Genomic DNA, 22,092 nt, shown 5'->3' with positions numbered 1-22,092 from the left:
CGCAGCCACTTCTCAGCTATAGAGTCAGGACTCTGATTTCAGAGTAGTATGTGCTCTCTTTCTCTGTTGTGTTCTAATAAAATTTTCCAAAAAATTGGAGAATGAAAAATGAAAGAAAAAAAAAAAAGCCCATGGGCATAGTAGGGTCAAGGGAAGTCGGGGAGGGCGTGGAGTGGTTTGTTTTTCCCCTAAGAAGTATGTCTCCACGTGAAACCAAGAGATGGGGAAGTAATGAAAAAGTGACAGCGAAGGACAGTAAGGATGAAAGGTTACACAAGAAATGGAGTGGAAAAGATCAAAGAAATAGAGGAGAAAAGGGCAAGAGAAACAGGTTTTCCTTAAAAGTACAAACAGACAGCTGACTGCACATTTTATTTCTAATCCATTTATTTTCTTTACTGTTTAGGTTTTTAAAAGAATTAATTATATGTGCGTGCCATGTTCCTAGCCTACAATTTATGAAGGTCATTTCCTAATCTTTACTCCTCAAGTTGTATAAATGAAATCTCCCAGCCAAGTATGGAATGGCCAAACCAGGAAAACATTTCTTACATTGCTTTAGAAAAAACTATTCAAGGTTTGGATATAGTGGGAGATAAAATGTATTGCTTAGAAGCCATCTTTTTGAAGTTTTGTGAGGCTGAAATTCCTTGTTAGCTGTGCAGTAATTCCTTCTGAATGCTTTTCCCTTTCAGGGAACTGTAGGCTTGGAATAAAATACAATATATACATTTTACTGCCTATAGATTGGATAAGCCAATCAGCCACATGCAGTTTCCAAATTACAAAAAAAGGAAAAAAAGAAAGAAAAATGTCTTTCAGCAAGCTGGTAGTACAGTGGAATAAAGACATTCTCTGTGCACGGTTCTAATTCAATGAGGCAGAATAAGACATCATGACAGCACTTAACTTAGGATCTATTGGGGGAGAAAACATTAACCCAGTCATATCCTTGCAGAGAGAATCTATCTTTAGCATTATAGAAACTTGGTGTAAACCTCAGAACCAGATTTTTCTCTTGTAAGATCTCTGAGAGAGAAATGCCTGGTGGTATTAATAATCAGCCACTCTTCTTTTTTATATAGTAATTCTCCTCAACTAGAGGCCCAGTGCACGAATTCGTGCATGGGTGGGGTCTGGCCCACCCGGCCCCAATCGGGGCCGGGCCTGTCGGGAGGAGGAGACGGTGGGAGGTTGGCCGGACAGCCCATCCCGATCAGGGCCCGATCAGGGCCAGGCTGGCCTCAGGGAGGAGCTATGGGCAATTGGCCAGTGGGCCCTCCCCCCGATTGGGGTGGGAGGGCCCATTGGGGGCCAGCGGCCAAGGGGAGGGGCCACAGGCAGTTGGCTGGCTGGCCCTGCCCTGATCTGGTGGGGGGGCAATCAGGGGCAGGCTGGCTGAGGGGAGGGGCCATGGGAGGTTGGCCAGTTTTCTGGCCACAGTGGGCGTCACAGTGACTGATCGTTCTGGTCATTATGGCGTTACAGTCGCTGGCTTTTTATATAGATAGGTGGCATAATAGTCACCTACTAACTTCTTAATTTCAAAAAATTGTATATACTACCAACATATTTAACCTAAAAATGTGGCTACCTCTGGTTTTTGCAACCACAATTGTAATTTCTTTTAGATTAATATTACACTGTAGGATGAACCGTGAAAAGAGTAGATTGCTCTATTCTACTTAAAAATCTTAGAGTTTTATTTGTTGTTGTTGTTGTTGTTGTTGTTGTTGTTGTTTTAATATGATACTACATTAATCGTTAACAGAAATTACAAATTAGTGACCTAGATTTCAACATTTGGTTGGCCACAAATCATTTTAAATAATTTTTGAGCCAATCATGAAATTTCACATTCAAAACATGATTTCTCTTCTCTCTTAAGAAATAGAAATAATTCCAAAAAGATGATCAAATAGAGTTGCTTTGCTGTGTTCTCATGAGGAATGAATTTCCACCACTCAGAAAATATATGTATAGCTGCTTATACTCCGAGGGGTTTCATTCACTTACAGAATCTGCTTTATCCTTATAGAAATTTGCAAAAGTCACTTCTGCCTTACAGTAATACAAATTATTTAAATCAGTTCTTCCCATTATTTCAAACAATAGCCTTCAGAGTTTCTGATAAGAGAAGTCAATAGAAATTTGAATCATATTTCTCAGTATGTTTTCAAGATTCTTTTTTAATCTTGAGTGTTTGGCAACTTAACTATGGCCTGCCAAATTGTAGTTTTGTTTGTGTGTGTGTTGTTTTGTTTGTTTATTTGTTTGTTTTTTATAATTATCTATTTTGAAATAGGTTACTGAAATTCTTTTTTTTTCTTTATTGATAAAGGTATTACATATGTGTCCTTATCCCCCCATTATCCCCCACCCTCCAACTCATGCCCTCACCCCCCTGGTGTCTGTGTCCATTGGTTAGGCTTATATGCATGCATACAAGTCCTTTGGTTGATCTCTCCCCCTTACCCCTGCCCTCCCCTACCTTCCCTCTGAGGTTTGATGGTCTAATTGATGTTTCTCTGTCTCTGGATCTGTTTTTGTTCATCAGTTTATGTTGTTCATTATATTCCACAAATGAGTGAGATCATATGATATTTATCTTTCTCTGACTGGCTGATTTCTCTTAGCATAATGCTCTCCAGTTCCATCCATGCTATTAAATCTCTGCATTTTTATTTCACCAGTTAAAGAAATTATCAGTCATTATTTGTTTATATTTTCAAGCCTATTTCCCTGACACTTCATCCTCTGAGATGGAAATTACAGGAATTTCAGGCATTTAAATATTTCTCCATAGGTACAGGCTCTGCTCAAATATTTGTAATAGATTTTAATCACTTATCTGCAACTGTCAATTTTCTGTTGATCTATAGTTAAGGTTACTGTCTTCTCTGTCATCCCCATTCTGTTATTAAACATATTCAGTGTGTGTGTGTGTGTGTGTGTGTGTGTGTGTGTGTGTGTGTGTTTTAATTTCAGATAGTATAATATTCAGGTCTTGATTTTCTACATTTTTATAGTTTGTTTTTCTTGGTTGTGCTTTTCTCAGCTCTTCACCTACAGTGAGAATATTATTTTTACATCTCTTAATATAGACATAATTATGAATAGTTGATTTAAAAGTCTTTGTCTACTTCTTCAAACATTGGTCTTCCTTGATACTTTCTCCTCTTGAAAAGAGATCACATTCCTGGTTCATCGTATATCAACTTGTTTTAGACTCTATCCTGGACATTGGAAATGTTACATTGTGGAGAGACTCTTGGTTTCATTATATTCCTCCAAGAAAAAATTTGTTTTGATTGTTTGTTTGTTTATTTTAGCAGAGAACTTGGTTGGACCATTTAATCAATCTTCTAAATGGCATTAAAACACAGAGTGAGTGATGTAAGGACTTTTTTTATGGATAAGAGATTGATTTTATAAGTTATATTCTTTTGAGTTATGAATACACTGCCTTACACTGAGGGAAAGAATGTTGGAAATTGCCCTTATGATATGCATGTTACCAGGAAAAAACTCAATCCCTAACAGGGCAGGAGATTTAACTAATGAGCAGCAGTTCCCAGGTATGATTAAAAAGTAAAGTATAACACATGATTTTTCACAACAACAGTGTTTCAATTTAAAAGCTGGATTTAATACTTGAAAAAGCTTAGAATACAGAGTGGACACCAACGTTGAAAAGGGATATTATGTAGAATGATTGGGATGTTTGAGCGATGATAAAAACAAGTGCTGAAAAGGTAATATAATAACAGGGAAATTTTTCAGATACCTAGACTTTGATTTAGAAATAACCTAAGACTATTTTTTAAACAATCACAAGGAACAGGATTCCTGGTTACCATTATCAAAAGATTGATAAAACCCATTAATCAAAATGAAAAGTTTTCAGAAATAAGAATAGTAAGTCTGAAGTGTACACTCACATTCTATTTTCAGGTAAGAAGCATGCTCTCTGTAACTTTCAAGGGGACTAAACTACACTATCAAAATCCCTAATGCATTTTGAATCTTTGTCTTTACATATTTTCAGACATCCAATGACACCTTTGAAATCCCCCTCATGTTGACTGGAAATGTAGTGTTAAGGAAAAGGCTCAACTATGAAGATAAAACACGCTACTACGTCATCATTCAAGCCAATGTGAGTATTCAGTTCCTCTCACTGTTCTCCTAGGAACTTATGAAGTCAATAAGTTGCTTAAAATGTGTAAGTTCTCTGACAGTGCTCAGTATAGTTTGCACTTCCTCCTTTGGGAAATGACGTAGCCCTGGCCTCAGTGTAATTTGTATAAATATTCTTCTACCTGGCAAACGGGATGGAATAGGGGAGAAGATTGTTTCCACTCACTGTAAACTTCACTCTCTCAACCACTTGCACCCTCTGCTCTTCAATGATTGGTTCTTACCTCATACGAAGTATCTCTCAAAGCAGGATCCACCAAACAATTTATGCCAAATCACCATGAGAGCACAGTAAAAATGCAGATTCCTTGACCCAACCTCAGGTTCTCTGAATGAAAATTTCAGAGGGTAGAAGTGCATTTTTATTAGTTCCCCAGGACACTCCATAGTGCACTAAAAGGAGAGAACTACTGAATTGGTAATCTTCTCCCTCATGGCTATCATTTATTGTATAAATATTCACTAAATATTAGCTACAATGACCATAACCATGGTATGTGGACAGTAGTAACAGAAAGCCTAAAAAACAGTTGCTTATATAACTTTAACATTTATTATTAATATTATTATTATTTAATAAAAGCCTTAGATTGATGTGTCTCAAGACTTGGTATGACAGATTAAGTATATAAACATAACCTGAAATTTGATTATGTTTCCCATGCCTTGTCTGTTGGCTGCTTGTGAATATTATACGCATTAGCAAAACTGAGTGTAAGCAAGTAGAAAGAGTGCTAAAGACTTTTTTTTTTTAGAGGTTGATTCTGTCTCCTTTTATTTGAGTGAGCGCTGTCCCAGTGTCCTTTCCCACCCAACTTCTCCTTATAGACCTTTATCACATGAGCCGGCACAGCAGAAAGGAAAGTTGAAGAAGTCTATCTGTGGTTAAGGGGGAGGAGATAATCATCTCTGGATGACAGCAACTATGGTTCATCTCCTGGGGCTGGGCACATTGATGCCCTGAAAAAATAATATTGGTACTAAGAATACATTTTAGGAATAAAAACTAACAAGGCTGACCAGAGATAGCTTTAAACATTAAAAAGAAAAGAACCATAACAAGTGACAGGGATATTCTGAAAAGATAGTGAGACTCCGAAGCCATCTTGTGTCTTTAAGGACCCCTATGCATTGTAATCTTATTCATATAGCAGAACAAAAAGACAGGAGGGAGTGGAAAAAAGGGAAGTATCCTCCATTAGCTACTCTGACAAGGTTATAGTGGTCTCCCCTTATCTGTAGTTTCCCTCTATGCCATATGCCATATGTATATATAAATATATACACATATATATTTTAGAGAGGAAGGGAGAGAGAGAGAGAGAGAGGGAGAGAGAGATAGAAACATCAATGATGAGAGAGAATCATTGATTGGCTGCCTCTGCACACCCCCTAGTAGGGATGAGCCCACAACCGGGTCATGTGCCTTTGACCAGAATCAAACCAGGTACCCTTCAGTCTGCAGTCCAATGCTCTATCCACTAAGCCAAACCAGCTAGGCCCTTTTTCTGTGGTTTTGATGCCAAAACTTCTGGTCTGAATGGTCCAAAACTTTCTCCCAAAACTAAAGAATTGGTTTTACAGGCAAAGATGGTAAAAAGAAGCAAAGTTTATTGAAAGATGGATGGACTCCCTGCTGCAGGGAGCAGCAGGAAGGGGGCCCATGTGGGTTGCTGGTTAAGATTCTTTGTCTGAGGGGAGATATACATATATTTTCTGGCTTCTGATTGGTTCTTTCAAAGAATTCTGCCTTAGCAACATCCCTACATTTTATGAATGAATGGAATAGATGGACAGGATGGACCTGAGGACTTGATTGAGGACTGCCACTTCAGGTCCCAGGTGATGTCACTGTTCCTGCCTAGCTGGGTTGCCCTAGCAACTCCCTCCTAGCTGGGTTCAACTCTAGGTCATTTTGTTTGTCCGTGTGTGTGTGTGTGTGTGTGTGTGTGTGTGTGTGTTTTCTTAGAGCAAGGTACAGTCAGCAGGCTGCAGCCTATCCATGTCTGCAAGGTCCAGTTATTCTAGGTTTTCCCTATTCTCCCTCTCTCAAGGTCCAATCCCTGACTGCCTAGCCCTCTTCTATCGCCTTATTTTCAGTTACTCTTGGTCAACCACAGTCAGAAAATATTAAATAGAAAATCAAAATAAACAATTTAATAAGCACTACATAAGTTTTAAATTGTTTGCCATTTTGAGTAGTGTGATGTCATGCTTTCCCACTTTGTCCTACCCAGGAAGTAAATCATCCCTTTATCCAGTGTATCCTTGCTGTGTATTCTACCTTTTAATTAGTCAATAGTAGCCATTTCATTTTCACAGCATCACAGTGATTATGATCAAGTAATCTTTATTTTAGTTAATAATGACCCCAAAGTCATTCACACAACTTTTATAGTAATTTCTAGTTTATTATTATTGTTGTTAATCTCATAATGTGGCTAATTTATAAATTAAGCATTGCCATTGATATGTATGTAGAGGAAGAGGCATACCATATGCAGGATTTGGTATTATCTGCAGCTTCAGGCATCCACTGGGGGAGGTGCAATGTATCCTATGTCAAAACCCAAAATTCAGTCAAGTTCATTTCATGATCTAATTAGCTTTATTAAGCAATTTATGAATCTGGCAACATCCCATCCAGCAAGTAGAAGGGTGCTTGGAGGAGTTGTCTAAAATGGATGATTTTATAGGAAGAAAGGTGGGGCAAATAAGCTATTAGCAAAAGAAAAGAAATAATTATTTTTAGAGCAGAACATCATCTTTTTAGAGGCAACAAAAAAGCTAGGGCTTGTTCATGCAGATTGCTTCTTCCTCCTTTGGAAAATGAAGAGAGTCCTTGTGATGGATTACTTTACCAAAATTCAAAAATCCCGGACTGATTAAGATTAGATATCTGGTGAAGGTCAGAACTGCAATTAGGTCAGGTTATAAAACTAGATTTGATATCATGGGCTTTAGCACAAGTGATGCCATTCTGGATCTGTGCTATTTTTTATTTGTTTTTAATAGGAGCAAATTGTCTATGTAACAAGGCATCACTAAATGGCCATTTCTCTCTTTCTTAGAGTATTCCATCAGAAAGGGGAGAATATATATATATTTACATGTGTTTGAGTAGATATAAATAGAACTCAAAATTTTAAAGCCAAGCTTTTAGACGATCATTGAAAATTTTTAAGGTTTGTTTTGAATTCATTGTGTGTTGTCTTGATGTCCAGTGGAAGAAACAAGAGTGAAAACTATGGACACAGGAAAAAGGAACATCTATAAGATCTCAATACTGCTCCCATAATACTGAATTTTTAAAAAAGAATTTCTATGCAAATAGATATATGAACAAAAGATACAATCTCCCTTTCAGACTCAAAATCTCTAATATAATTCACAAAAAAAGTCAGAGTGCTACGGCATGTATCTGAACGCTAGTTTGTATTGTGCTCTTTAAAATGAGCTAATTTTTTAAAAAAGAAATGCAAGCTAACAAAAACCTTAATCGCTGTCTAAACTTAAATATTTATAAAGACATCTGGAACAATTTGTATTCAATTTGCTAGACTACTCATAACTAGGGAGAGAGTGATACGTTTTTAATGTGTCAGGGATAAAATTATGAAATAGAAGTATATACATGAATCATTGAAAGAAAGGAATGGAATAGATGAGAGGTTGAAAGATTTTAATTGATCTGAAAAAGAAATTTTATATAAATTTAGAGCATACAGTATTAAATGTGAACAGTAGCTATAGAAGATAATAACTTTGGGGTATTTTAAAAATTTTTCAGAAATATATATATGAATCTATATATATATATTTCTGAAATATATATATTTCTGAAAAAATTTTAATATATATATATATATATATATATATATGTATATATATATATATATATATATATATATGATGTTAGAGAGAGGGAGAGATAGAAACATCAATGATGAGAGAGAAGCATTGGTCAGCTGCGTCCTGCACACCCCCTATCCAGCAAGATGCTCAGGCATCTGCATTGACTTCAGATCTAACCGCGACTTCCAGGTTCATGGGTTGATGCTCCACCACTGAGCCACACAGGCCTGGCAGAATATATTGTTTAAAGTTGTAGAACATACTGAAGTTAGTATCTATCACAATTTATTCAACTATACTTAGATTCTGTTTGTTTGTTTTTGCATTTGGGTATGGAATTGAGAGTTCCCCTCATGACTATCATGAAAGGCACTGAGTGAAGTTTAGTGGTAAAAACATGAACTCTAGAACCACATTGGTTGGATTAAAATCCCAGCTCTGCCATTTACTAGTTGTCTGACTTTGGGGATACTCTGTCAGTTTCCTAACTAAAATGAAGATATTAATGAAACATGCCACATAGGGTTCTTGTCAGAATTATCACGTTAGCAAACAAAAATGAACTTAGATTAATGCTTGGAATATATTTTGAGATCATTACAGTATAACATAAGCCACTAAAGTACTTCTAATTTGTTTAAAATGGGTAATTTAGAAATAGAATGACTATGAATATATATGTATATATATATATATATATGCATATATATACATATATATTCATTTACTTTTAATGTTAGTAGATAATATATTATTTTCCAGTGTTGCAATATATAACAGTCCCACAAATTATAAAGAAGACTGTCTACAGTCTCTACTTTTTTGATATGTAATTTACTGAAGACACTGGTTTATTAGAGCTGAAAAGCTGACTCAAACTTGTTTGAGGGTCAATTGTGAGTACTTCTTCCCAACTCTGAGTTCACTGACCTCACATTTGTGGCCATAGTGGAAGAATTTACAATATTGCAAGTGGCAGATATTACAAATCAGTGTTTCTTACCTCAGAGAGCTGGTTGTTAAACATTTTCTAGTTTGTATATACCAATATCTATATAGTTTAATTGTTGTGTTTATATAGGATAATGATATCATATATAAAAATTATCTTTCTTATTCTTTTATATTTTTATTACTTTATTGATAGTATGTAAATAAATGTAGAAACTAAACTATGAACATTAAAAACTTCTGCAAGTTGCCTGGTTGGTGTGGCTCAGTGCTTGAGCGTTGACCCATGAACCGAGAGGTCACAGGTTGGATTCCGAGTCAGGGCACATGCCCAAGTTCTAGGCTCCATTTCCAGTGTGGGATGTGCAGGAGGCAGCCAATCCAAGTGTTTCTCTTATCAATGTTTCTATCTACCCCTCTCTCTTTCTCTCTCTCTCAAATCAGTATGAATATTTTCTTAAATATATTTTTATTGATTTCAGAGAGGAAGGGAGAGGGAGAGAGAGACAGAAACATCAATGATGAGCGAGAATCATTGATCATCTGCCTCCTGCACACCCCACACAAGAAGATCGAGTCTGCAACCAGGCATTTGTCCTGACTGGTAATTGAACCACAACTTCCTGGTTCATAGGTCAATGCTCAACCACTAAGCCACACTGGCTGGGCAAGAACATATTTAAAAAATAAAAATAAATAAAGCCTCTTCAAGTTATAAGGAGAGTTTAAATATGAACTATACATTTTGACTTTAAAGTATATGGTATCTAAGAGGCTAGAAGTCTGGTGAGAAATACTGAAAGTTACTCAGCTTTGGCCTGGCTTTGTTCATGGTACAAATATTTGATTGCTTTGCAAAAAGAACCACTCAAATTTTGAGGGAAGTTATTTTTATCCATGTGAACATGTTATATTCTTGAGTAAGTTAGAAGAGTTTTGGTTGGCCCACATTAAAAAAATATCACTTGTTTTCTTTTTATTTTATTTTATTTTATTTCATTTTATTTTATTGTCTAAGGTATTACAAATAATAGTACATATGTTTTCTTGATAGTATTTAAAACATTATCACCCACACTTTTTTATTTTCCATATGAATATCAAATGAAGAAATGATTAGTTATAGAGAAAAGAAGAAAAAATCTCAGAAAGGAATTTCAGAGAAATATAAAAATCAATGGGGTTTTCTTTTATTGAAGTTTCCAATACATTCTATTATCACAGATTCTAATTTTGATGTTATCCTAAGTCACAAAGGAATCAAATTCATCTCTATACATAGATTTTCTTCCAAGCTACTGTCTTTTGTATTACTTTAATCCTGAGGAAAGGAAAATACTAAGGGCTATTTACTCAAAAGCACTTAAATAATTGTCAGAATAAAAGTTTACAGTATTTTCTCCTAATGGCTAAGCATATTTTTTAAAAAGTGTGTGAACTGTAGGCGCAGAAACGTTTTACCTCATTCCCTTCTAGTTTTTTTGGGCTAGTGTAATAAGACATATTAAGAGGAAAACAAATTTAATTTTATATGTACATGAGCCCCATAAAAACTATAAGACTAAAAAATCAAACAACTTCTATAACTTTAGACAAGGAAACAGTAAATTTGTAAAGAATTGGGAAAACAAATGCATTAGGATTTAGGGTAATAAATTAGTGAGGATTAAGAAGGCCTGTTTAGAGCCATCTGGGTCCTAAAATCCCTATTTCTGGTGATAAGGATACTTTCTATGATCCTAGGATGGATAGGTTACTTTTCATTTGAAAGTTTATTTTCTGCTTTCCGGAGTTCAAAGGAGGGTCAAAGTGTTGTTCTTGTACCAGCTGTTTCATATGTAATGTTAATTCAAAATAAATAGTATGCCAAAATGGCATATGCCAGCTCTCCTTCAACACATTGCAATTATATGGGCTTGGATATAAAAATGATTTCTGTAGTTTTAGATTCAAACTATGTAAACAACTTTTCAGAAGTAACCCCCACCCTGACCTATCGACTGCCTACTGATTATATGTGGAATAAGTGCTCATTTTACACCCATTTTTTGGAGCTCTGCCCATTTCTTGGTCATATTCTTGTGAGGGGAGCTGAAATGGGAAGATGGCAGGTTAATGGTTTAGCATTTATAAAATGTTCAAGTAATGAAGATAGGAAAGCATCTGGACTTATAAACTATGATACTATTCTGCCTACTAGAATGTATAATTTTTTAAAATAGGTAAATATTTCAAATAAAAATACTATTTCAAGAAGAGAAGAAAAAGAAAAAGGAATACTTTTTAAAGTGATTTAGACCAAGGCAATCTTGTTACAGCTGTTTTTCTTTCTAAATATAGAAATTTAACAGAATCTTGTTGCTAAGATAGGTTTTAAATTTTCAGTCAGTGATAGTCCATCTATTATTGGTGAGCAGAAGAAAGAAAACCCCTCTGAGGTCTTGGTTAACTGAGTTAGGGTCAAAAGACTCAGGGCAACTCTAAATATGTTGCAATTTTTTTTTCTTTCTCTACTGCTAATACCTGATAAGGAAATAAAAGAGTCTTTAAAATATGTATCTATGAGTGAGTTTGGTAAGCGCTTCTAGACATTTTATTAAATTATAAACTAATTGAATACTGAATATGTAAATGTTAAATGGCTGACTCTTTATTCCAAGTTTCCTATGACATTGCCTCAAAACTAAATCCAAACTTTGACATGTTTGCCTCACACTCATTTTAAAAGCAGGTCACACATAATTTCATAGTATTTGTTAGAATCCACATCTTTCTGGCCCCACTCAATACAATCAATATTACACTTAATATACTTCTAAATATAGAGCAGGACATGATTGAGTTAGAAACAAGTATTTGTCTCTAGTTTGATCATAGAATAGTGGGCGCTTAAACTATTTTACACAAATCCTTTCCCTTGAGATGAAGGAATTGACATATACTCATCTGACGGTTAGATGTCTTATCGCCTTTATATGATCACAGTTGAAATATTTTTAGTTTTATAAAAATGTGCTTTGTAAAAAAGAATGGATTGTGACAATGATTTAGTTCTCTCTGAGCTATTTTTTATACATATTTTTATTGATTGTAGAGAGGAAGGAGAGAGAGGTAGAAACATCAATGATGAGAATCATCATCGGCTGTCTCTTGCACGTCCCCTACTGGGAATTGAGCTCACAGTAGATTCTCTGGCCTTTTCTTTTTTTTCCCTCCTACTTAAAAACTCACATTTTATAGATCAACACTTTGTAAGAAATATATTTTTCCAGTATGAGATAAAAACCTACATTATGTATGTCGGTAAATGCACACCCTCTGTTATGCACTTGTATTTGTTTTATGGAATAGTGACAATGACCCCACGAGTAGAGAACAGTGAGAGATTTGTAGCTAACAGAGTAAAAGTAACTAAATAAAAACACCTTAAGATAGGAAACACTCCACTTTGTTGATTACAGTGACTTAGCGGTGACACATAAGGTATAAGGTGCAAGGCTGAGTAGCATGCAAATGTAGAAACACTGCTTCTGGGATATTAAAACAGTCTTTCCACATTCAAGGTCATATTTAATGTTACTTGTTCAATACTTTTTTATTAAATTGAGATTGATTCAGTCTTTTGTAAAAGTTCATCCTTAGCAATCATAATTTTAAAATGGGACATTTGATGAAACAGCTGTGTTTGCCAAAATGTAAAAGAAGCCCATGGATTTATGTTCAATAATATTTTTCTCTATATACTCAAACATTTAAACTCATACATTTAAAGTATAATTTTAAGAAATAAAGAAAAATTAAACACATAGGACTACATCAAGCTAAAATGTTTTTGCACAGAGAAGGAAACCATCAACAAAATAATAAGACAACCCACTGAATGGGAGAAGATATTTGCAAACCATACTTGCAAGATATATAAGGATCATACAACTTAACACACACACACACACACACACACACACACACACACACACACACACGATCCAATATTAAAATGGGCAGTTAGACATTTCTCCAAAGAGGACATACCAATGGCCCCAAAACATATGACCAGGTGCTCAGCATCACTAATCATCAGGGAAATGCATATCAACAGAAAGGAGACCAGAATGCAGTCAACTCTAATGAAAGGAATGGCTAGGGAGTTTTTAAGAGCCGGAATGGGAGTTCTCATGACAAGGATACAAAACTTGCAAAAAACTTTTTTAGTATCTATATGACATCATGTATATTAACTAAACTTACTGCAATAATCATTTAGTAGTACATGTAAGTTAAGTCATTATGTTATATTCCTTAAACTTAAACATTGCTGTATGTTAGTTATATTTCAACTAAAAAAAAAAACAGCAACAAAAAATAACTGTTCTCTTGGCAATATATGTCAAATGAAAAAGAGAAAAAGTTGAAACATAACTCCCATTACTTTTACAAGTTCACTCTTCTTAGCAATTGTAACTTTATAGAGTCCCAAATAATGGAGAAATAAAATAAAACAGGTTTCACTTAGAAATTTGGAACAATAGATTATTATTTTGTTGTTGTTGTTGTTGATCCTCACCAGAGGATATTTTTTTTTCTATTGGCTTTTAGAGAGAGTGGAAGGAGGGATTGAGGGAGGGAAGAGAGGGGGGAGAGAGAAAACCATCTACGTGAGAGAGATCCATGGATTGGTTGCCCCCTGCACATGCCCCCACCAGGGCCAGAGATGAAATCTGCAACCCAGGTACTTGCCTTTGACAGGGAATCGAACTCAGGGCCCTTTGGTGCTAGGGCCAATGCTCTATCCACTGAGCCACATCAACCAGGCACACGATTATTTTAATGATGTCACGAGACTACACGGAGATAAGTAATGCTTTCAAAATAGAATAAATTATGAGAGACATGCAAAACTATTTCTTTAATAAGAGTATGGCAGACCTAGCAGGTTTTATTTTCTTTTCTTCCCTTTATTTTCCTCTTCATTTTTCTTTAATGAGGTATGTTCTTAAAATAACCCAATTTTATCTAAAAAACCTAAATCGCTTAAAGCATAATAAAAGTTAGATTGGAGAATCAAAGATCATCTTTATTTGCTAATTGGTCTTCTCAATGGAGAAGAAAACTTTTTTGTATCTTCGTAATGGGAGGTAGTTCCGCAATTTGGAGCAAGCCTCCTCTGGAAGTTATGGTCCTATCCTCCCAGAGTGACTCGGATATAGAAGCTCTATCTTCCTTGATGATTATATTTCAAAGGGATGATTCTTAGGTCATTGAGAAGAGTCTCGGATCATAAAACTGGAAAAAGTGTGAGCTGGGATGAACCATGGGGGTGAATATAGCTTTTTGAATTAATGTTTTAATTTTCTTTAGATAAATAGCCAGAAGCAGAACTAATTGTTCAGTTCTGTTGTAGTTCTGTATTTATTTTCATTTTTGAATCTTTATAGTAATATTATAATAACTATACTGTGAAAGATGGTTGCTAGACTTATTATCACGGTGATTATAAAATGTGGAATCATGTTGTACACTGAAGTTGAAATAAAATTGTATGTCAACTATACTTCAAGAAAAATTGAATTGGGAGAAGATTCACATTTCAAAAGGGCAGAGAAAATTTCTCAATTGCAAGTTTTCTAAAGTAAATGCTCTGGAGAAGTAGAGGTCAGGTGGCTGTCATCAGCAGCACCTGTCCAGAGCTTAGCCAAAGTGAGGGAAACATTAGTCCATTGTGTTGGTCGTTTGTGTTTCTTGTTTTTCTCTCTCTCACAGGACCGTGCACAAAATCTGAATGAACGGCGAACCACCACCACCACCCTCACGGTGGATGTTCTGGATGGAGATGACTTGGGCCCAATGTTTCTTCCCTGTGTCCTGGTGCCAAACACTCGTGACTGTCGTCCTCTCACCTATCAAGCTGCCATACCCGAGCTGAGAACTCCGGTAAATAGACCATGTTCTTTTCAGCTTCACTTTCACCTACTTAACTGCAGTGACATTCTGATCAAGTATTTTGCAGACATTAAGTGAGAATAGCAAACTTCATTCACTCTATGGGTGTTGAAAATACTGAGGCCCAAAGCCTGTTTTGGGGACTATGTGCAAACTTTTGGTCACAGTGCATAATTATGTTATTTACAAAGTAGAAAGTATGTTATGAAGCAACAGATCAGTTTACACTGAGTTCAGTTCCCAATATGGTCTGTGAAACTCGGAAAACTAACTCCAGCATTTCCTTAAATTCATATGTAAAAATGCAGTCCAAAATCAGAGGACACACAGGTCAAAAAGATTCTTTAGCCTCTTTAATTGTTACTGGAGGTTATGCGTGGCTATTTGGAGATGGAAGCTAATGAATCCTGAATGCAAATATTTATTCCTTAAATATATTTTAAAGAATTAGGAAGGTAAGGTATGAATACATGTTTCCTACACTTGAGTCTGCATCTGACTTATAAAATTCTAAAGGAGCTATATCATTGATGGAGAACATTAAACTTTTATTTGAAAGGCTTAGTTGAAATAATGAGAAAAAAGTAATACGTTCAGTATTATTTTATTTTTCTGAGTTAATGTGTATAGCTGGTGTACCAGTGAGATCCCAAGAGAAGGACGCACTGTTATAATAATGACTAAAACCAATGATCTGTCTGACTGTCTAACAGTGCTTGATGTATTGAAAGAAGTAACAGAAGACAGAGGATGCGTTGGGAAGCATTGGATTGATTTCATAAAGGATTTTTGAGCCTCCCCTCCTCTTTCTTCCAGATTACAGATTAAGCATCTTTCATAGTTATATAGCTTCATGCTAAAGACAAGGCTATGCTCCAGATTTGGGGTAAAAATATAAATTATAATAATGACTAATGGTTCAGTTCATCATACACTGTGCTCAACTCTACAAAAATATTAACTGCAATCCATTTGCATAGTAACCATTGTTGTGGTATGTTACAGATGAGCTTTCTGAGGTACAAAGTTTAAGTAACTTTCTGTGGCCTTACAACTAACAAGTAAGAAGTGTTTTCCTTTAAAATCATGCATCTGGAATTAAATGTTATGCTATAAATTCCAAAATGGTCAAATTTTATGCTTCATCATAATTTTAGCAGATTGACCCATTCTTTGACATTCTGTGAAACAAAGAGGATTTTAATTTTACATACTTAAATAATTATGGCAAATGTTTATCCATTCAAGGTATGTTTTTATTGCCAAAAAATGTAAATATGCATACTTGGAAAATTAGGCAATTGTTCTGATTATTTGTGGCTGCATAACAATTCGCCTAACGTTAATAGGTTCAACAAGAATTTCCAAATTTACTCATAAAGTTGCAATTTTGGCAGACTTGAAGGAACGCCTTGATTCTGCTCCACATAGCATCGCCCAGGGCACCTTGACTGAGAGCTGGGTCCCACTTTCAGAGTGCTAACTCAGCAAGTTGATTCTGGCTGTTGTCACAAGCTCAAGCATGGAGTGAGCTCCAGGCTTTTTTCCACTCAGTGTGGGCCTCTCCCAGGCTCTCTGAGTTCCTTCCCAGCCAGGCGCTGGGTTCCAAGAACACGCTCCCTGAGAGAATTAGGCAGCACTTTTATGAACTAGCCTTGACATTTACTTTGCTCTTCTGCTGTTGTCAAACCTCTGCCAGATTCAAGAAATAGAATGATATGCCATCCCATAATGGGACATGTGCCTCAATCACACACAAGAAGATTACATGGGGAAAGAAATTTTACTGTGGCAATCTTTGGAAAATAAAATCAGTCATTGCCCCGCCGGTGTGGCTCAGTGATTGAGCATCGGCCTATGAACCAGGAGGTCAGGGTTCGATTCCCGGTCAGGGCACATGCCCCGGTTACAGGCTCAATCCCAGTGTGGGGTGTGCAGGAGGCAGCTGATCAATGATTCTCATCATTGATGTTTCTATTTCTCTCTCCCTCTCCTTCTTCTCTGAAATAAAATGTGTTTGGTTTTTTTAATCAGTCATAGTGCTGGTAATGAGTTTCCCTGTGCTCTTCCACATGCTATCTTGAAACCCCTCTGATTACTTATCGTTTAAGAACTGGAGCCAGTTTTTGAGTTTTATTTTCAGATTGCTGTGTTTATCTCAGTCCTTTCATTCTTTTCTTTTCCATTACATATTTTGCTAAAATTGCTGGAAATTTCCATAACTAAGATCTTGCTATTTAGAGCGAGAGGACTAACCATTTATGTCAGCTTAACAGGACATGATGACTCTAATTACATACTTGCTGATCCTTTCCTGAATTAATTCTTTAAATTTTGAAGCTTTGACACCTGCTCACCTTCTTTGTAAAATTTTTCACCAATTACCTCAGTGGTATTATTGACTTGAGAAACCATTCTAAGTTTCACTACAATGCTTGTAGAATTTATGAGTTCAGAAAAACTTTGAAAGGTAGACTAATACAGTTTTCCATTCACGAAGCAGGACATACTAAAAATTAAAATCTACTGTTTATTAAAATGCAAATAATCATGTGTTTAGAGATAAACTTATCTAATAAGTGTTTTATATGTTTTTCTACTCCTGTAAGTATCTTCAGAAAAATTAATGTCTTCACAAACACTAAGATTAATATTGTATGAATATGTAAGTATATAAATCTGGTGTCTCAAGGGTTCTAAAGTGAATTTTAGTCTTATGCTAATTATTTCTTTACTAGAGGCCCAGTGTACAAATTTGTGCATCAGTGGGGTCCCTCGGCCTAGCCTGCGGGATCGGGCCGAAACCGGCTGTCTGACATCTTCCGAGGGCTCCCAGATTGAGAGAGGGTGCAGCCAGGCCGATGGACCCCATGGTGCACAAATGGGGGTTGGCCAGCCGGGGACGGACCATGGGAGGGCTCCAGAGCATGTCTGACCCATGCACTAGTATCTCAGTCTTGATCAGCCAGACCCCAGCAGGAAGCTAACCTACCAGTTGGAGTGTCTGCCCCGTGGTGGTCAATGCACATCATAGCGACTGGTCAACTGGTCGACTCTCTGCCCACTGGTGGTCAGTGCACGTCATAGCGACTGGTCAACTGGTTAACTGTCTGCCCCTTGGTGGCCAGTGCACATCATAGCAAGTGGTTAAGTGGCCTTAACATTTCATTAGCATATTATACTTTGATTGGTTGAACAACTGACCAGACACTTAGCATATTAGGCTTTTGTTACTAGTATATAGGATTATTTTGATAAGTATCTATTTGACCCTAATGGATGTTGTATTGTATGCTACTTGAGGAGACTTGACAACTAGGATGAGATAAAATGCTTCTCATACTGGTATATTGTTTGTATTCTCACTTTCTGACTCTTTTAAAGTTATTATCCCTAAGTAGTTGAATTTTTCTCATACTGTGAGAAAATTCTGCAGAATTTGGAGATTATAGAATCCATCCCTCTATGTTCTCCATTTTCTATTGAAGCACAGAGACATAGTAAACCCTTACACATTTTTTTTTTTTTTCAGAATTGAACACATGTATACTGGTTGGTTGGTTGGTTGTTGGTTTGTTTGTTTGTTTTTTCTGAGTAATTTGTTCCTGAAGAGAAACAAAACAGTATGAATATGAAAATATTGGCATACTATCTGTGTTTACTGTGCATACCTTCCTTTATTTTGCCTGCATTACTTGCCTCCCAGACAAGTCAATTAGCAGATAGAAAACACACTCTGAGTTTCTCTCCATCCCTGTTTTAAAGCCTGGGGTTGGATACCAGGATCGTTTAGCTACAAATACCCACACTGTACTCTTTGCCATAAAGAACTCCGGTTTTCATGTAACTGTCGAACCTACCTCCTCTGCCTTATTTATGGTGCTCTATCCTTCCAGGGAAGCTTTCTCAGTGATTACAAGAGGGGCGGTGATTTGCAGTGATGTACAACATAATTACCTCTTGGCTCTTGCTCATTAAATGTGTTCCAACCCGGGAACTCCCTCCTCTCTTCTGTTTTATTAAACTACTGGTTCTTTTCCTCCCCAGGATGGCCCCGGGTTTCTCCTCTTAAATCATCAATGCCTTTTTTTTAAACTGAATTTCTCTTGGATTGATTGATTCATTCATTCATTATTAAGTCTTAGGGATGCATTTAGATTTCTATCCTTTACAACTCTTTTGTAAACTAAATCTGTATCAGTGAGTGTTATTTTTCTCCCTATAGGGATGATTTAGATGGTCTAGATATGTTTTCTGACTTGGAATTTCGCATGAATTCCAACCTTATCTTTACTACTTTTTCTATATGCTTTTAACTATATTTCCCAGAAATGCTGCATCATCTTCTCTAATGCATTCTGATGAATGCATGCTTATTCTTATGTTGTTACTGCTTTGGGGGTCGTTGTTGATTTGGACCTAGACTTCCATGACCCCCTAACCCAAACTCAATCAACCTCCAAAGATACTCTCTGCACTGCCTCTAAAATGTCACTCAAATAGTTACACAGCCAAAATACCCACTTACGGATACGCTCTCAACTCCGGACCCCCGGCCTCTGGTGTCTCCCACCTTCCAATATCATCTCACTGAAGGCAGTTCTTTGTTTAAAATACAATTGTGATCTGAGTGCTCACTGATTAAAATTTTAAAACTTCATTTTTTTTATTATACATCAAGTAAGTCCCAAGCTTTTAGCATATTTTTCAAAGTAATTTTATGTCTGACCACTTTATAATCTCATCTCTAATTTGCATGATGCAACTTGTCTTGAAACACAGAGCTTTGTATGTAGATACTTAACTTCTATAAGAATTACCCTCCCTTTTCTTCACTTTCTTTCACATATTGATATTTGTTATTCAAGTTGCTGAAATAATAGGTTTCAAAATTAAGCTTTTCTCTGTGTCCTCATGTATTCCTGCTATAAGTATTGAAATTCTCCTTGTGTTACAGTTGTTTACTTGTTTCTCTTTCACTAGACCATATGTTTTTGAATTTTGTATTTGTCATTATATCCTGAGAACCCAGTCAGGTCACATAGTAAATGTTCAATGTATGTTGAACTGAATTAAATCATTGATTAAAAGTTCAAGAAATATATATTGTGCACTTAGCTACTGCATATAAATAAGCTTGGCTTTTGATTGCTCATTCAGAGTAGAGTGTATTTATCATAAATATGCAGATATAAAGATCACATACATATTTATTATATGTAACAAATAATATACTTATATATTATTTATATTTATTTTATTACCTATACATGGTAAAATATGTTTATTAAAATTATATAACCTTCAAATAATATATAAGATATATATATATATGCATATACATAGATACTTATATTTATACTTAATTTTAATATACTTTTAGTGTTTTCAAATAAGAATAGAGTAGCAAGCATTACCATACTTGGCCATTGTCTAGTCAAGGATATCCTTCAAATAGGAGTCTAATAGGTGGTTTAGATGAAGTAAACATATTTCCCAGTTGCCATATAGAGTCCCAGTTTAAAATTATTGTACTAGCATATTACCTTCATAATACCTTCTTTTCCATAATGTTACAAATATTAAATTGCATCCCCCCCTCAGACATTAATCCATTTAGTTTCAAAATGTGTATTATGGAGCTCTCTTTGGGCCAGCAATGTGATGGATGGAGAACAAAACAATTGACAATTTTCAAATTGCCCATAACTTTTTTAAAGAGAATATTTTTCTCAAAGTAGATTGAAAAGAAAAATAACATATAACTATAGTCAAAAATGCATTATCTGTCATTTTTCATCTCATCAACAATCATGCCCACATACTACCAGCAGTAAATGATCACAGAAATTTTACATCCAAGTTGGGAAAATAATGGCTAAACACCAAGAAAAGATATAAAAACTAGAACCCAGCAAACATTGTTTAGAGTTTGAAATTATAATAATAGTAATTCTGAAAATGGTGTATGACATCATAGTAGAACCAACAGGTCATTTATTCCTTTTATCTCTAGTCAAAATTTACATTGAATAGGCTCAACTAATATAAAAATGTCCATCAATAGACAATATGAAGATATTTTCATTTTTTTGTGGAACAATTAAAGTATGAAAAACAAAAGGAGGAATTGAATTTGTTGATATTAAATGAGCAAAGTCACTATTCTGCTCAGTAATAAGATGGAAATCCAACTCTTTTTACAAAATATTAGTCTTTCAAAATAATTATTTTTCAAAATATTTACTAATTTTCTTTATTTTTAGAGAGAGTGAAAGGGAGGGAGAGAGAGGAAGGGAGAGACAAACATCGATGTGTCTTGGTTGTCTCCTGCATGTGCCCTGCCCAGGGTAGGAACCCACAACCCAGGTAAGTGCCTTGACTGGGAAACGAACCCGTGACTCTGGTGCTTGGGTTGATGCTCTATCCACTGAGCACACCGGCCAGTGCTCAAAATATCATTTAAAATTAACTTTAGACATGTGTTTTTCTAGGAAACACACATTAAGAGAAAAGGCAGTCACTCAATTTGGACTTAATATTTATAACTTAACATAACCATGTCTTCTGCAACTCCCTGATGGCTTACTAAACTGTGTAGAAAAAAATTTCAAAGGTGTTTACTACCATAATATAGGATAATATGTAAAAAAAATCAAGTCCAAGTTGAAATCTGTGTGATGTTGTGAACATTTTTTAATGTCTCTAAACTTCCATTTGGATTATTATCTATAAAATGGGAAGAAAATATCTAATATATGGGATTTTTAGTACTAGAAAAGTTTCATGTAGCACATTTAACTTGTTTTTAGCAAATACTGAGAATCTAATAATATTAGATATGCTATTATTATAATTAATGTAATTTCTTCTCTGGCTGGGTTTTTACCCTGAGACTCATGGGAGGTAGTAGCTAATTCAAATTAGTTATTGAATAGCTATGTTTAATTGAGATCTATTTTGTGATAGCCTAATTTATTCTGATTATGCTATTCCTAATTAATTCAGTATGACTTTGGTCCTGTAACAGAGTGCAATACCTTTATTGAGAAGAACAGTAGAAGCCCTATCTTTTAATAAACAGATTTGGCATAGTCACTGCTTGTGCTGAATTAATTATGCAATATATTATCGCTTTGGGAAGAG

General features: G+C 35.5%; 1 protein-coding gene across 17 annotated transcripts in view; it reads left to right on the top strand.

Moving 5' to 3' along the window:
• The window catches only part of PCDH15 (protocadherin related 15), a 544,558-nt gene that overhangs the window by 185,320 nt on the left and 337,146 nt on the right, over positions 1-22,092 (top strand). For 16 of the 17 annotated variants that reach the window (XM_036336780.1, XM_036336778.1, XM_036336777.1 and 13 more), the window contains 2 exons: positions 4,049-4,159; positions 14,767-14,937. In XM_036336780.1, coding sequence (XP_036192673.1) covers positions 4,049-4,159; positions 14,767-14,937 — 282 coding nt within the window. The remainder of the gene's footprint in view (positions 1-4,048; positions 4,160-14,766; positions 14,938-22,092) is intronic. The other variant, XM_036336773.1, reaches the window with a different exon arrangement.

This window comes from Myotis myotis, unplaced genomic scaffold, assembly GCF_014108235.1.
Source record: "Myotis myotis isolate mMyoMyo1 unplaced genomic scaffold, mMyoMyo1.p scaffold_m19_p_15, whole genome shotgun sequence".
Taxonomy (NCBI): Eukaryota; Metazoa; Chordata; class Mammalia; order Chiroptera; family Vespertilionidae; genus Myotis; species Myotis myotis.
This window is presented reverse-complemented; position numbering and strand designations above follow the sequence as displayed.